A 15,097-nucleotide genomic window follows, 5' to 3' on the forward strand; every position below is an offset into this window, starting at 1 on the left:
TTTCCAGGCATTATTTGGCCGTAGTCATTATTTTCATAAAACTACGACACTAGCACCTTTATTTCTGAACTCAAATGCCTACCCTGAGCCTGATGAAGCTGTGGAAGCACTCCTTGAGTTGCTTTTATTTTCCTAGCTTGTTTTACCATATATGTTGTTGTTGTGGTCTTCAGTCCTGAGACTGGTTTGATGCAGCTCTCCATGCTACTCTATCCTGTGCAAGCTTCTTTATCTCCCAGTACCTACTGCAACCTACATCCTTCTGGATCTGTTTAGTGTATTCATCTCTTGGTCTCCCTCTACGATTTTTACACTCCACGCTGCCCTCCAATACTAAATTGGTGATCCCTTGATGCCTCAGAACATGTCCTACCAACCGATCCCTTCTTCTAGTCAAGTTGTGCCACAAACTTCTGTTCTCCCCAATCCTATTCAATAGCTCCTCATTAGTTATATGATCTACCCATCTAATCTTCAGATTTCTTCTGTAGCACCACATTTCGAAAGCTTCTATTCTCTTCTTGTCCAAACTAGTTATCGTCCATGTTTCACTTCCATACATGGCTACACTCCATACAAATACTTTTCAGAAACGATTTCCTGACACTTAAATCTATACTCGATGTTAACAAACTTCTCTTCTTCAGAAACGCTTTCCTTGCCATTGCCAGTATACATTTTATATCTTCTCTACTTCGACCGTCATCAGTTATTTTGCTCCCCAAATAGCAAAACTCCTTAACTACTTTAAGTGCCTCATTTCCTAATCTAATTCCCTCAGCATCACCCAATTTAATTCGACTACATTCCATTATCCTCGTTTTGCTTTTGTTGATGTTCATCTTATACCCTCCTTTCAAGACACTGTCCACTCCGTTCAATTGCTCTTCCAAGTCCTTTGCTGCCTCTGACAGAATTACAATGTCATCGGCGAACCTCAAAGTTTTTAATTCTTCTCCATGGATTTTATTACCTACTCCAAATTTTTCTTTTGTTTCTTTCACTGCTTGCTCAATATACAGATTGAATAACATCAGAGATAGGCTACAACCCTGTCTCACTCCTTTCCCAACCACTGCTTCCCTTTCATTCCCCTCAACTCTCATAACTGCCATATGGTTTCTGTACAAATTGTAAATAGCCTTTCGCTCCCTGTATTTTACCTCTGCCACCTTCAGAATTTGAAAGAGAGTATTCCAGTCAACATTGTCAAAAGCTTTCTCTAAGTCTACAAATGCTAGAAACGTATGTTTGCCTTTCCTTAATCTAGCTTCTAAGATAAGTCGTAGGGTCAGTATTGCCTCACGTGTTCCAATATTTCTACGGAACCCAAACTGATCTTCCCCGAGGTTGGCTTCTACGAGTTTTTACATTCGGCTGTAAAGAATTCACGTTAGTATTTTGCAGCTGTGTCTCATTAAACTGATAGTTCGGTAATTTTCACATCTGTGAACACCTGCTTTCTTTGGGATTCGAATTATTATATTCTTCTTGAAGTCACATTTCGCCTGTCTCATACATCTTGCTCACCAGATGGTAGAGTTTTGTCAGGACTGGCTCTCCCAAGGCCGTCAGTAGTTCTAATGGAATGTAGTCTACTCCCGGGGCCTTGTTTCGACTCAGGTCTTTCAGTGCTCTGTCAAACTCTTCACGCAGTATCATATCTCCCATCTCATCTTCATTTACATCCTCTTCCATTTCCATAATATTGTCCTCAAGTGCATCGCCCTTGTATAGACCCTCTATATACTCCTTCCACCTTTCTGCTTTCCCTTCTTTGGTTAGAACTGGGTTTCCATCAAAGCTCTGGATATTCATGCAAGTGGTTCTCCTTTCTCCAAAGGTCTCTTTAATTTTCCTATACGCAGTATCTATCTTACCCCTAGTGAGATAAACCTCTACATCCTTACATTTGTCCTCTAGCCATCCCTGCTTAGCGATTTTGCACTTCCTGTCAATCTCATTTTTGAGACGTTTGTATTCCTTTTTGCCTGCTTCATTTACTGCATTTTTATATTTTCTCCTTTCATCAATTAAATTCAATATTTCATCTGTTATGCAAGGATTTCTACTAGCCCTTATCTTTTTACCTACTTGATCCTCTGCTGCCTTCACTATTTCATGCCTCAGGGCTACCCATTCTTCTTCTACTGTACTTCTTTCCCCCACTGCTGTCAATTGTTCCCTTATGTTCTCCCTGAAACTCTGTACAACCTCTGGTTCTTTCAGTTTATCCAGGTCCCATCTCCTTAAATTCCCACCTTTTTGCAGTTTCTTCAGTTTTAATCTACAGTTCATAACCAATAGATTGTGATCAGAGTTCACATCTGCCACTGGAAATGTCTTACAATTTAAAACCTGGTTCCTAAATCTCTGTCTTACCATTATATAATCTATCTGATACCTTTTAGTATCTCCAGGGTTCTTCCATGTATACAACCTTCTTTTATGATTCTTGAACAAAGTGTTAGCTATGATTAAGTTGTGCTCTGTGCAAAATTCTATCAGGCGGCTTCATCTTTCATTTCTTATCCTCAATCAATATTCACCTACTATGTTTCCTTCCCTCTCTTTTCCTACTACCGAATTCCAGTCGGGTCATTCCATATCAAATCACCCAATAAAAAATAAATTTTACACCCACCTACTTAGATTTTCATGAAATTTGGCTCAAATGGTTCTAATACCATCCTGACAACACCTGCAATTTTTTTTTTTTTGCTGTATCTCTTACAGTTTTTTTTAATAAATTTTTAAAGTTTTTATGTTTTGCGTTTTCTGAACCTTCGGAAATGGTCAGTTTAATTTGTATTCAAAACTTTAAATTTGCTTATCTTAAAAACTCTTTTAGATAACATCATGAATTTTTGCAGCAAGTTTATTTATTATACATATTTGAAGATAAAAATGACGCTATTAAAATATATTAATATTTTCTATGAAAAAAAAAATTATATATATGTATTTTTTTTTCTTTTTTTTAACGGATGTTTTGTTTTATAAGAATTGCAATATCTCTAGTCTCAGACCTGATAGAATGCTCAAATTTGTTTTAATTTACTCTTAAACATATAGGCTACTTGATAAAACAAAAATAATGATGGCTTTTTAACATGTTTATTAATTATAGTAGATTACATCAGAATTATGTACAAAGATAGTTTACTTACGACACTTATGTATAACCCAACTGATTGCTTGAAACATTGAATTTTTTTGAGTAATTTTGTCTTTTTAATAAACATTAATGCTGATTCAAACTGTTTTTCCACTTCATCCAAGAGCTTTCAGTTCTTTTGATACAGTCTTTTTTGAAGTAACACATTCTCCCAGTGCCGCTTGATTAAGGTGCGTCTACTATACAGACTATGTGCTCCAAAGGCACTATGCAGGAATCTTCTCTTTCAGGCCAATAAAATGATGCAGCGGGTCCTGAAGGATGTAGAAATAGAATTTCTGCATCTTCTTCATAATTGAATATTGTTTTTACCAGTCCAAAGTACCAGTTACCATTTTAATTTGCAGCCACATAGCAATTTATGGATGGTTCAACACGAACCCAATCAGAAGAAGAATGGAAAGAAAAGACTAAGGAGGGTTTTACACTATCTGTAGTCCTAATTTCCAGGTTGTTTGTTGGAAGTGGTTTGAAGTTATGAAAACTTCTAGTTCCAGGAATGGTTCGGGTTGCTGAAAAACGTTTTTCTAGTTTTAACCGTAGCAAATCAGCTTCTTTTTTGTCAATAAAGTGAAAATGAATGTTTTCAATATTTTTTCTTCACAAAACTTATACACATCGATTGCTGTCATTATTTGTTCTTTGTCTGAAAGCTGTAGACTGGCTTTCCTTAAAATTCTTTTAATAGTTCCTCCTAGGCCATCACAAATTGACTTCCCATGACTTGTTGCAAAAAAAGAGTGTTGGGCCTTCAAGTCTCTCAAGTGTTCAGTCAAATTTTTAAAACTGTTTCTATTTTTGTACTGCCCAGCACAACCCTCTGTAAAGTAGTGAACAGAGTCAATGTCAGTATGATGTAATGACAGCCACTTTGTAATTTCTTTTTGTACAAAGTTAACAAAACCAGTGTCATGTTCTTGGTCATCACTAAAAAAACAGTGGTTGGAAACAAAAACATTGTTTTCCTCATTTCTTAGAAAAACTCCAACTGGGTGTAGAGTACAACCACCTCTATTCCAGTGGTAACTTTGGATCTCATTTTGTATAACAAAGGAATAATTTTCACTGAAATCCATCACAATAATTGCTGTTTTGGGTGGTGGGTCTTCTTTCAATCTTTTAAAGGCTGCTGATTGGGATTTTGCTATAAACGAGTGTGGGGTGAGCTTTTCCAATGACCTAACCAATAAAGAAATGTAGTCTTCAACACTGATAGACTGTTTGATCATTTCTGCCCTGTCTGTGTTAACCCACTGACTGATTACAATTTCTTCTTCTAAATCATAATCTTCACTTAGTTTTTCAGTTAAGCACTCTGTTAGTGCAGTATTTGCAGGACAGCTGTTGCAATGATGTAGCATGCAGTTTTGGTTTTCTGTGTTGCACACAAGCATCTTAATTAGGTCTTTATAAGTTTCTTCAATTTTCACAGCATCCAGTAATAGTTTAACATTCTGGTGCATACTGCACACACACACAGTGTGTGTGCCTGTAGCACCAGCAAGGATACACCATTTAGGTCTCAAGAAACAAAATTTTGAAAATCCTACTTCTACCTCGGGATTCTCTCATTTGAAAGAATAATAGAGTTCTCTCAAGTTACACAAAATGAGTCTTTTTTGCATGTACACATTTTTTTGAACACTTACTTTGTCTTTTGTTCCAGGTAGCACTCTGGAACTTTCATCCTTTTCATAAAAATCTGTTACAAGTCTTACCATATTTTCAGAAAGAGTTTTACCTTTTTTTGGACCAGGAGTTTCCAAAATACCCTTTTCAGATTTTAGCTTTCTAGCTTGTCGCACCATGTACTCACTTACATTAAATTCTTTCATCACTTTATTTCGAGTCCAAGAATCTGGAGCCAAGGTCAGAATCTGGATTTTTCTAGACCTCCCAACAGATGAAATCTTCTCTTTCATAAGAGAAATCATTACATCAAAATCCTTTGCTTTCTCAACCACACTTTTATCTTCTTCGTCATCATCAGAACTTGGTGCATCATATTTTAATGCTATTGAAACCGCCTTTTTTGCAGTCTTTTCAATACTGCTAACCTTCCTTTTAAAATAAGACCCTTTACTTTGTTCTGACAAGCCATGAAGCTTTATCAGTGTTAAATCTAAATAATCAAGAGCAATGTTTGTTTGTACGAGGGATTCATTTCTGGATTCCAATGATTCTAATTCAACCATGACTTCATCTGTTTCACTTTCATTGACTTCAACTCTTAATTTTTCCTCACAAAAGTTATGGCATGTTGAGCAAAGCTTTTGTCCAGGTTTTATGCTAATATTTTTTGTCAGTAATTGTTTAGAAAGATCCAAGCCTACACTTCTCAACGATTTTTTGGGGGCTTTTTGTGTTTTTTTAGTGGGTCCACACATGTTGTTTGATACTTTTCAAAAACATTTAAAAAGTAGTAGCTGTGGTGTGAACATATGTTCTTAAATTCACACAGATTAATTCCAGATCGTAAGTGGATCAATTCTTTTTTTTCCTCACTCAATTCTGATACCGGTTGTAACTTTTTTGAAGGTGTGTAGGTTGTTTGGAAACAGTCAGATTTTTTAAATAACCCTACACTACAGGTTTGAATAGCTGACATCCTGATTTCACTTTTGGTCTGATTACTGTTCTGGTTACTTTTTTAGGATATTGGAAAATAATCTCTGTAAACTAAGCAACCATACTTACTGAGAGTTCGAATAAACTTAATAAAATACTATCCAAGCACTATTTAACACTGTAATAATTTTTTACTTCAAAACAGGAGTAACAATACAAAATCCAAGTGTACATTGTTACTCCAAGAAGACAAAAACTTATTTTCGGTGTCTAAGTCACTTGGCATTTTTTATTTTTAAAATATAATTAATATTATTTTAAAAATTAGATAACTATTAAACAGGTTAAAAAGCCAACATAATTTTTCTTTTATCTAATAGCCTATACAATTAAGAGTATTTTAAAACAAGTTTGAGCTTTCTATCAGGTCTGAGACTCTAGATATTGCAGTTTTTGTAAAACTAAACATCCGTTAGCTAAAAAAATAAAATAAAAAACTTATAATTTTTTTTTCATTTGGAAGAATTTAATATATCTTTATGGTAATTTTTTTTAACATTTAGATATAATACACAAACTTATTCCAAAATTTCATACTGATATCTTGAGTATTCTTTTATATACAATTTTTTTTAGTTGTGAGGACACGTTTAAGTTACAATTTCCGACTGCTGAAACAAAGCCAAATCTAAAAACTTTAAAAATTTATTTAAAAAAGACTATAAGAGATAGAGCAAAAAAATTTTACAAGTGCTTTCAGGATGATAAAAGAAGTAATTGTACCAAGTTTCATCAAAATCTGACATGGTTGGTGTCAAGGCCTGGGTGACTTGACATGGAATGACCCAGTCACCCATGACTATTAAATTTTCGTCTCCCTTCACTATCTGAATAATTTCTTTTATCTCATCATACATTTCATCAATTTCTTCATCATCTGCAGAGCAAGTTGGCATATAAACTTGTACTACTGTAGTAGACATGGGCTTCGTGTCTGTCTTGGCCACAATAATGCTGTTTGTAGTAGCTTACCCGCACTCCTATTTTTTTATTCATTATTAAACCGACTCCTGCATTACCCCTATTTGATTTTGTATTTATAACCCTGTATTCACCTGACCAAAAGTCTTGTTCCTCCTGCCAGCGAACTTCACTAATTCCTACTATATTTAACTTTAACCTATCCATTTCCCTTTTTAAATTTTCTAACCTACCTGCTCGATTAAGGGATCTGACATTCCACACTCTGATCCATAGAACACCAGTTTTCTTTCTCCTGATAACGACGTCCTCCTGAGTAGTCCCCGCCCGGAGATCCGAATGGGGGACTATTTTGCCTCCGGAATATTTTACCCAAGAGGACACCATCATCATTTAACCATACAGTAAAGCTTGGGAAAAATTACAGCTTTAGTTTCCCCTTGCTTTCAGCCGTTCGCAGTACCAGCGCAGCAAGGCCGTTTTTGTTAGTGTTACAAGGCAGATCAGTCAATCATCCAGACTGTTGCCCCTGCAACTACTGAAAAGGCTGCTGCCCCTCTTCAGAAACCACACGTTTGTCTGACGTCTCTACAGATACCCCTCTGTTGTGGTTGCACCTACGGTACGGCTATCTGTATCACTGAGGCACGTAAGCCTCCCCACCAACGGCAAGGTCCATGGTTCTTGGGGTGGACCATATATACCATATATGTGTCAGCTATTTTGTGTTTTAATTCCATTTGAGCTTCTTGTAGTTTTTTTCTACCATAGCTGGGCCTATCGCTTTTCCCAACTTTGTGTGTCTTCATGGGAGACAAACCAAGAGCAGTCACTGAAGTATTTAATTGCTCATCCGCTGTGGTTGTAGGTGGCTGATGCTCTTCGTCACTGTCATGTAAATTATCAGAATATTCTTCATTTTTAGCAGTGTAACACACCTGGAACATAACTTTTGTCCTGGTTTCATGTTTAGTCCCATGCACTGATTCACTTTCAATACTGATTTTATATCAATTTCTCTGAGGCTACACTTCACTGTCCTCTTACGAATCCGAAATGTACCAAAACAACTTCTTTGTAGGAAAGAATACTTATCCAGAAACACTTTCATATGGTGATAACAAACACTAAAGTTTCCTGGAACTGTACTTCTTGTGCCCACAAGGTGTATCCCGGATCTCCATAGCAACAAATCTTGGTCCGATTCATCCAGATCTTACAGTACAAAGCAAATGCCACATTTTGTTCCATATGTTGTTTTATGACATTCAGATGCTTGTGCTCTACCAATACTGCAACTTGTTTGAACAAAAGCATCACTAGTACACTCTTCTACCTCCGTACTGACTTTCCACAACAGTACTGACCAGTCTGAACTAGAATCTTAAAAATATGAGTAACCTGTAATTGTTGCTTGTTTCCTTTGTTGTTCCTGCCTAACAATGACTCAATCTGTCCCTGAAAACTACCATTGTTTAACTTCCTGTTGCGTAATGGTCCCCAACAATTGCTGCAGCTTTATCTGAAACAAGCTGTCTGCATCATCACTATTACTTGCTAAATCGTGTTAAAAAAAACGTAACCAAATACATCTCAGTCCACTTTTATTGCACACAAATGCCTTGCAATAACAAGTTGAAATTTTGCCACATATTATATTATGGTCTACTTATGCAGTGTTTGAAATTTGGCTTGGATACCACTTGTCCCTTTTGTGCTACCACACTTCGAAAACCCATCTTTTTCCGGTAATTTTTCAAATTTTTGTATTTTCGTGTGCATGTAACTGTTTGTGTGACTGATATGGACAAGATGAGTTCTGTGTGTGTTTAGGCCACATTAAGCTTACCACAAAAAAATTTATACCCTTTTTGAGTGAATTACATTTGGCATAGAGGGCACCTACAATATGTACCTTTTAACGTATTACATTTTTTTAATCACAATTTGGAATTTTTTATTTTCCCTCAGAAATATGTTGTTGGTGTTTTGATTCATAGAGAGTGTTCTCTACATGGATGTTACTGGGTTGTAAAAATTTCATTGGACTGTGTGGAATAGTTCCAAAGTTGTTAAGACCTGAAGTTGGGTCTGAAGATAGATTGCCAGATGCGGGTTGCAATTTCCGGGTCATGCCACCTTCTTTCACCTTTGCGGGGGAACTTAAAATTTTGTACATGAGTGTCCCACACTTGGTAGCACTGGTGTGCTAAATTTCAGGCAAATCTGAGTATCAGCTGGAACATTTTCTCAAATTGGTTCAACTGACATGGAATGACCCACTTATCCTCTAGCCATTTACACTTTGCTATTTTGCATTTTTTTTTTTTTTTTTTTTTTTTTTTGTCAGGCCCATCTTCTAGATGTCTGTATTCCCTTTGGCCAATTTCATTTGTATATTTTCCCCTTTTGTTAATTAAATTCAATATATCATATGTTAACCAAGGATTTCTACTGGAATTTCATATCAGTTGCTTATTTAATCTTCTGGTGCTTGTACTATTTCATATCTCAAAGCTACCCATTCATGATTGTATTCCTTTCCCATTGGTCAATGGTTGCTTAATGCTCTCTTAAAAACTCAACACACTATAATTCCTTTGGTTTATCCAGCTTTCATTTTCCGTATCTTCCTGCATTACTGAATTTTTTTCTGTTTTAATCTGCAGTTTACGAGCAAAAAATTAGAGTTAGAATGCAATCTACTAGCGGAAATGTTTTGCAGTTTAAAACCTGGTAGGCCCTATATATAATCTGTCTTGCCATTACAGGGCTATTACAAATGATTGAAGCGATTTCATAAATTCACTGTAGCTCCATTCATTTACATATGGTCACGACACACTACAGATACGTAGAAAAACTCATAAAGTTTTGTTCGGCTGAAGCCGCACTTCAGGTTTCTGCCGACAGAGCGCTCGAGAGCGCAGTGAGACAAAATGGCGACAGGAGCCGAGAAAGCGTATGTCGTGCTTGAAATGAAATGCACTCACATCAGTCAGTCATAACAGTGCAACGACACTTTAGGACGAAGTTCAACATAGATCCACCAACTGCTAACTCCATTCGGCGATGGTATGCGCAGTTTAAAGCTTCTGGATGCCTCTGTAAGGGGAAATCAACGGGTCGACCTGCAGTGAGCGATGAAACGGTTGAACGCGTGCGGGCAAGTTTCACGCGTAGCCCACGGAAAATTGGCTCATGCTACAACTGGAGTCCGACAGCGCCGACTTCATCTTTCAACAGGATGGTGCTCCACCACACTTCCATCATGATGTTCGGCATTTCTTAAACAGGAGATTGGAAAACCGATGGATCGGTCGTGGTGGAGATCATGATCAGCGATTACTGTCATGGCCTCCACGCTCTCCCGACTTAACCCCAAGCGATTTCTTTCTGTGGGGTTATGTGAAAGATTCAGTGTTTAAACCTCCTCTACCAAGAAACGTGCCAGAACTGCGAGCTCGTATCAACGATGCTTTCGAAGTCATTGATGGGGACATGCTGCGCCGAGTGTGGGAGGAATTTGATTATCGGCTTGATGTCTGCCGAATCACTAAAGGGGCACATATCGAACATTTGTGAATGCCTAAGTAAACTTTTTGAGTTTTTGTATGTGTGTGCAAAGCATTTTGAAAATGTCTCAAATAATAAAGTTATTGTAGAGCTGTGAAATCGCTTCAATCATTTGTAATAACCCTGTATATAACCTATCTGAACTTTTCTGGCAGCTTCATCTGTTCCATATAAACAATCTTTTTTCATAATTTTTCATTGATTGTTTGCTCACGTCATCAGTCCCCCAGTCAACATATAGTTCATCTGGAGATGGTGCATAAACCTACAAATTTGATTGAATTATGAAAGTTAAGTATGAGTTATGAAATTTAGGCACTGAAAGCAATGCTGATACAAGAGCCAAGGAGTAATTTAAGAGAAGTAAACATATACAGGTTGGGTCGCTATACAGATCAAGAGCACAGATGAGAGTTCCCACAGGGCTCTTCTGTAGTGAGAGAACCACACCTGTAGCTCATTCCTTGCCTTCCTCATTAAGAAAAATTAATGTTACAGAGTAGAGAATGCTATCTAGCTGGAAGATTCTTAAAAGTAAAAGTGAGACGGCTAAAACTGTAATGAACATCAGTTGGATCGACAACAATAAAGGAAATAATGAGACTAATAGATGGGTGGGCCCCAGGGCTCTACCTGCAATGGCAGTTATCTCTCTCACCCACCATCACCAATCCATTATAGTCAAAAGTGTTATAGTGGGGAGGGGGGGGGGGCAAAAACAAATATTTATCAGTGTGCTACCTATAAAACAGTAAACATGGTGTGGCAGAAAAAAAGGGGCTAACCACATCTAAAAGCCATTAAAGAAAGAGTAAAAGAGGGATGACGAAGTCAGCTGGCAAAGGAGGTGGGGTTGAGGGTACCTTAGGCAAAACATGTGGCAGTAGATGCCCTAACCATCTTATTCTTGTCCGAAAGTAGTTTAACACTATTACATATCACAATAAAAAGTACTTTCACGGAGAATCAGGTATACTGTCAAATAAAATGTCAAATTAAAATGCCTTTCAGCTGTCTAAATTTACAATTGTTATTTTATTTGAGCAACTAGTTTCAGCACTACATTACACCATGTTCAGACCCCCTGACAGACATGTAGAAAGAATTCCACCTCTGGTCCAGTCAAAATGGGGACCAGCATTCAGTGACTAGTATCCGTAGACTTTTGACACAGCGATCCCTTTTATCATCATTTGCCAATGTCAGTCAGGGGCCTAAAGATGGCATAATATAGCACCGATATTGGTTGCTCAAATAAAATAACAAATGGAAATTTAGAAGGCTGAGAAGTGTTCTGATTGAACATACTACTGAGTGAAGAGAGGCCGAGTGAGTGATCAGCTCTAATGCAAAACAACTGGTGGGTTAAAAACTGACAAATAAAAATAAGTAGGGAGCTTCAAAAGCTCCATTCAGGTGTAAGTAAATGTTTATGGCACCAAGTGGTGTCCTATGCCTTACGGAGGTAGAACACAAAAAGACTGCAATGGTATTGCCATTAAACAGAATCACAAAGTTTCAGCACAACAGGACTTTTAGATCCTCAGCAATGATGAAACAAAGTTGATGATTTATTCCTCACGATGTCAAAAAACTAGCCTCCATGAAAAGGTGGCTAGTGGCCCAACCACACTACTTATGGAGCTGTAATTTGGAAGTGCTTCATGTAAGTTTTTTATGTACATCCTGTAAAAATTTCATCAATACTGGAGAGGGTCCAGTGGGGACACTTCGGCCACTTGACATGGAATGACCCATAATTTATATATGCTGCCTCGGCAACATGCAAATGAATAGCCCAGTTTGTCACAAGAACCTCAAAAATGTGCCAATCTTCAACACACCTCATTTAGCTGATAATAAACCAAGTCTCAGTTCCAAACTGATTTGGATATTTGGAGACTACATTACACCTACAAGGAAATCTGCCAATGAGTCACTCCCCTAACCTACACTGAAAGGTACCTGACAAATGTAGAAATGACAGCAGAATGGAAAAATAGTTGATATCGAACAAATAGGCTAAGTAAAAAGAAAATGACAATTTAAGTGGCAAGAAAACACTATACTACAGTGACAGACAATGGAAACAAGTAGCAAACTGATCTCTGCAAGTAACATTTTCAATTCCAAATCAAACTATTCTGTAGTAATTACATAATTTTCAGCAAGTTATAGACAGTCACTTATTGGACTGAGTGAAAGAGCTCCATAACGCACTGCATGCTCCTAAAATATGGACAACATGGTGTACATAGAGTACCCTTTATGATTGGACAGCAACAGACACTTAACACTTGATTTGCTGAAATGTCATTCACAAAGTAATTTTAATCTGAGTGTAGTAAGTTAGTCTTAGATAATGTTACACAATTTTTCATAGTTGACAGACCATACTATACATGCACCAGGAGAAGCTGCAGCAACTTTTAACTGGCTACTACACTACAGCCTGTCTAATGCTGGCCCACTTGCCATGCTGACAATGAGCCTGTTCATGTTTGCAACTAGGACTTCACAACTTGTGTGACATTTGTGCACTGAGCACTTTCCTCTTAGCATGTCTCTTGCCCCTCTGACAACCAGAATTTTGTGGTGCAACCATAGTACACGTACACAACATGCATCAAAACACACATTGGAGTTTTGCCTGCTATATAAAACAACATTTTTAAATATCTAAAATGGCAAGACAAATTTAGAGAGAATAGTACATGGCAGCTTCGTGCCAAAAATACAAGAAACTCAAGATATTGCAATGCCGCAAGTAATGCCACATTAGTTTGGTGTAAAAAAGAAAACAACAATGAGATGAGTACAATGTAAAATCGACACTGGCAGAACTATGTCACACACACACAAAGCTGCATGTAAATATGTGTAATGCGCGGCCTACTCGAATTTCTCTTACGAGAAAGAAGTAACATAGGTAGAATGAAATCAACAATGTGTGATGTTATCAGACCTGTGGTTGCTTATAATAGTGATAAAGGTGAGGCAGGTAGTGAAAGTTTCTTACTTCAACAAACATGGTTGAAGTGTGAAACAGGTACTTACAAACATTGACAAGTTTTCCAGTAGTGGTAATCAAATGAAAGGAAAGCAATGTGAGCATGTTATTACAAGCAAAGCATAACTCAGCTTGAGGAACGAAGGGGGATGAAATTCCTTTTCAAAAAAACTGCTCAGTACTTATCTTTGACAGTTTTAGAGAATCATACAAATGTCATTCATAAAGTAATTTTAATCTGCATATAGTAAGCTAGTCTTAAATAATGTCCTTGAATATTTCATAATTTATAGACAATACTTTACATGCACTAGGGAGAAGTTGCAGCAGCTTGTAACTGGAAACTACACTACAACCTGTAATGTTGGCCCACTTGCCACACTGACAACGAGCCTGTTCATGTTTGCAACTAGGACTTCAAAACTATGTCTATTGCCCCTCTGACAAGATACTTTTGAGTTATCCAGAAAACTCAATGGGGATTTGAGACGACTTCCAATGTTAAAAAGTAGGAAGTTGAACAATACAACTGCCACTAAAATGAACATGTTAGCACAAAAGCTGTGGACTAGTGGCTTAAAAATGAGGTTATGTGAAATGAATGTAAATTTTTATGTTGTTTATGAACCATTTTCGCCTACAACAAAATTTGCAATTGGGGTCTTAAGATTATCCTCACTATTTGCCTGATACAACGACAGAACGTCCAAATTACTTGCAGAGAACAGTGTTTTAAGAATCTCACACACAAAAATCTCGCACTTCCTGTGTGAAATAAGACCTCTAAATAAAAGAGGTGGGAGGGGGGGGGGGGGTTGAAACAGTGTTTTGCATTAATGTTATACCGTGGATCTTCCATAAATTATTAATAGTTGATGTGTGGTGTATATACATAACATGCTAACAGAAAGTGCAAAATAAAGTTTCAATCACACTGCACTGGGAAAAAAACTGAATGGACGCCCATTTTTCATAAAAATCTAACGCTGCCTTTACCTTCAGGCCTACACATTAAAATGTTAACGAAAAATTAACGTGTAAGCTGATAAAGGATACATTCCGCAGTTTTCATCTTTTGTCTCACAAACATACATTCGTATGCGCCGAAATACGTCCACACCTGACAAATAATGCCTTAACACGTACTTTGAAGTGGCTGCAAAAATGTTTATATCAATTACTCGCGGCTTTGAAAGACAATTTGCACACTTTTAATCATTCTTCTCCGCAGTTTAACTTACTCCCACATTCTACTACAAAAATATAGCTATACTATGATATATGCGGTTATTAATCGCAAAAGATGGTCATCTGCTCAGTAACTTACGAGACCTACCACAACTACAATTATTTTTTGGACAAAGCGCAACGCGCGCTTTACCACATAACGCCCTTTCACAAACGAACGAACCCTCTCCATACAAATGTAAATCGAAAACTCACCATTTTACAATCAGCGCAAAAACTCAATTCCCTTTAAACGTCCATCAACAAACAAACAAACAACTGTTGGCGCCACAATCGCAAACTGTACTACTTGCTCAAGCAAAGAACAACTGAAAAACGAAACACTTCTTACTAATTAACAGAACAACTAGAGCACGGCCGACTAATACAGGCGGCCGTGCCTGGAGTAAAAGGACAGGTAAATCCTCCGAGTGATAGTTATGACAAAAGGACATCCAAAAGTAATGCATGCAATATTCCGTTACGGAGTGACAGGTTCAACAAGCAACATCGACTGGTGGAGACCTTTTACACAAAAGAAAGTTAGGGCAACAATA

The 15,097-nt window shown here is 37.3% G+C and overlaps 1 protein-coding gene across 1 annotated transcript in view; it reads right to left on the reverse strand.

Moving 5' to 3' along the window:
* Positions 1 to 14,886, reverse strand: part of LOC126162225 (U6 snRNA-associated Sm-like protein LSm4) — a 74,035-nt gene extending 59,149 nt beyond the window's left edge. Inside the window, exon 1 of the mRNA XM_049918583.1 lies at positions 14,757 to 14,886. Within this exon, the coding sequence (XP_049774540.1) occupies positions 14,757 to 14,759 (3 nt within the window). The 5' untranslated portion in view covers positions 14,760 to 14,886. The remainder of the gene's footprint in view (positions 1 to 14,756) is intronic.
* Between the last annotated feature and the right edge of the window lie 211 nt (positions 14,887 to 15,097).

The sequence above is a fragment of the Schistocerca cancellata genome, chromosome 2 (genome assembly GCF_023864275.1).
Source record: "Schistocerca cancellata isolate TAMUIC-IGC-003103 chromosome 2, iqSchCanc2.1, whole genome shotgun sequence".
NCBI classification, from domain to species: Eukaryota; Metazoa; Arthropoda; class Insecta; order Orthoptera; family Acrididae; genus Schistocerca; species Schistocerca cancellata.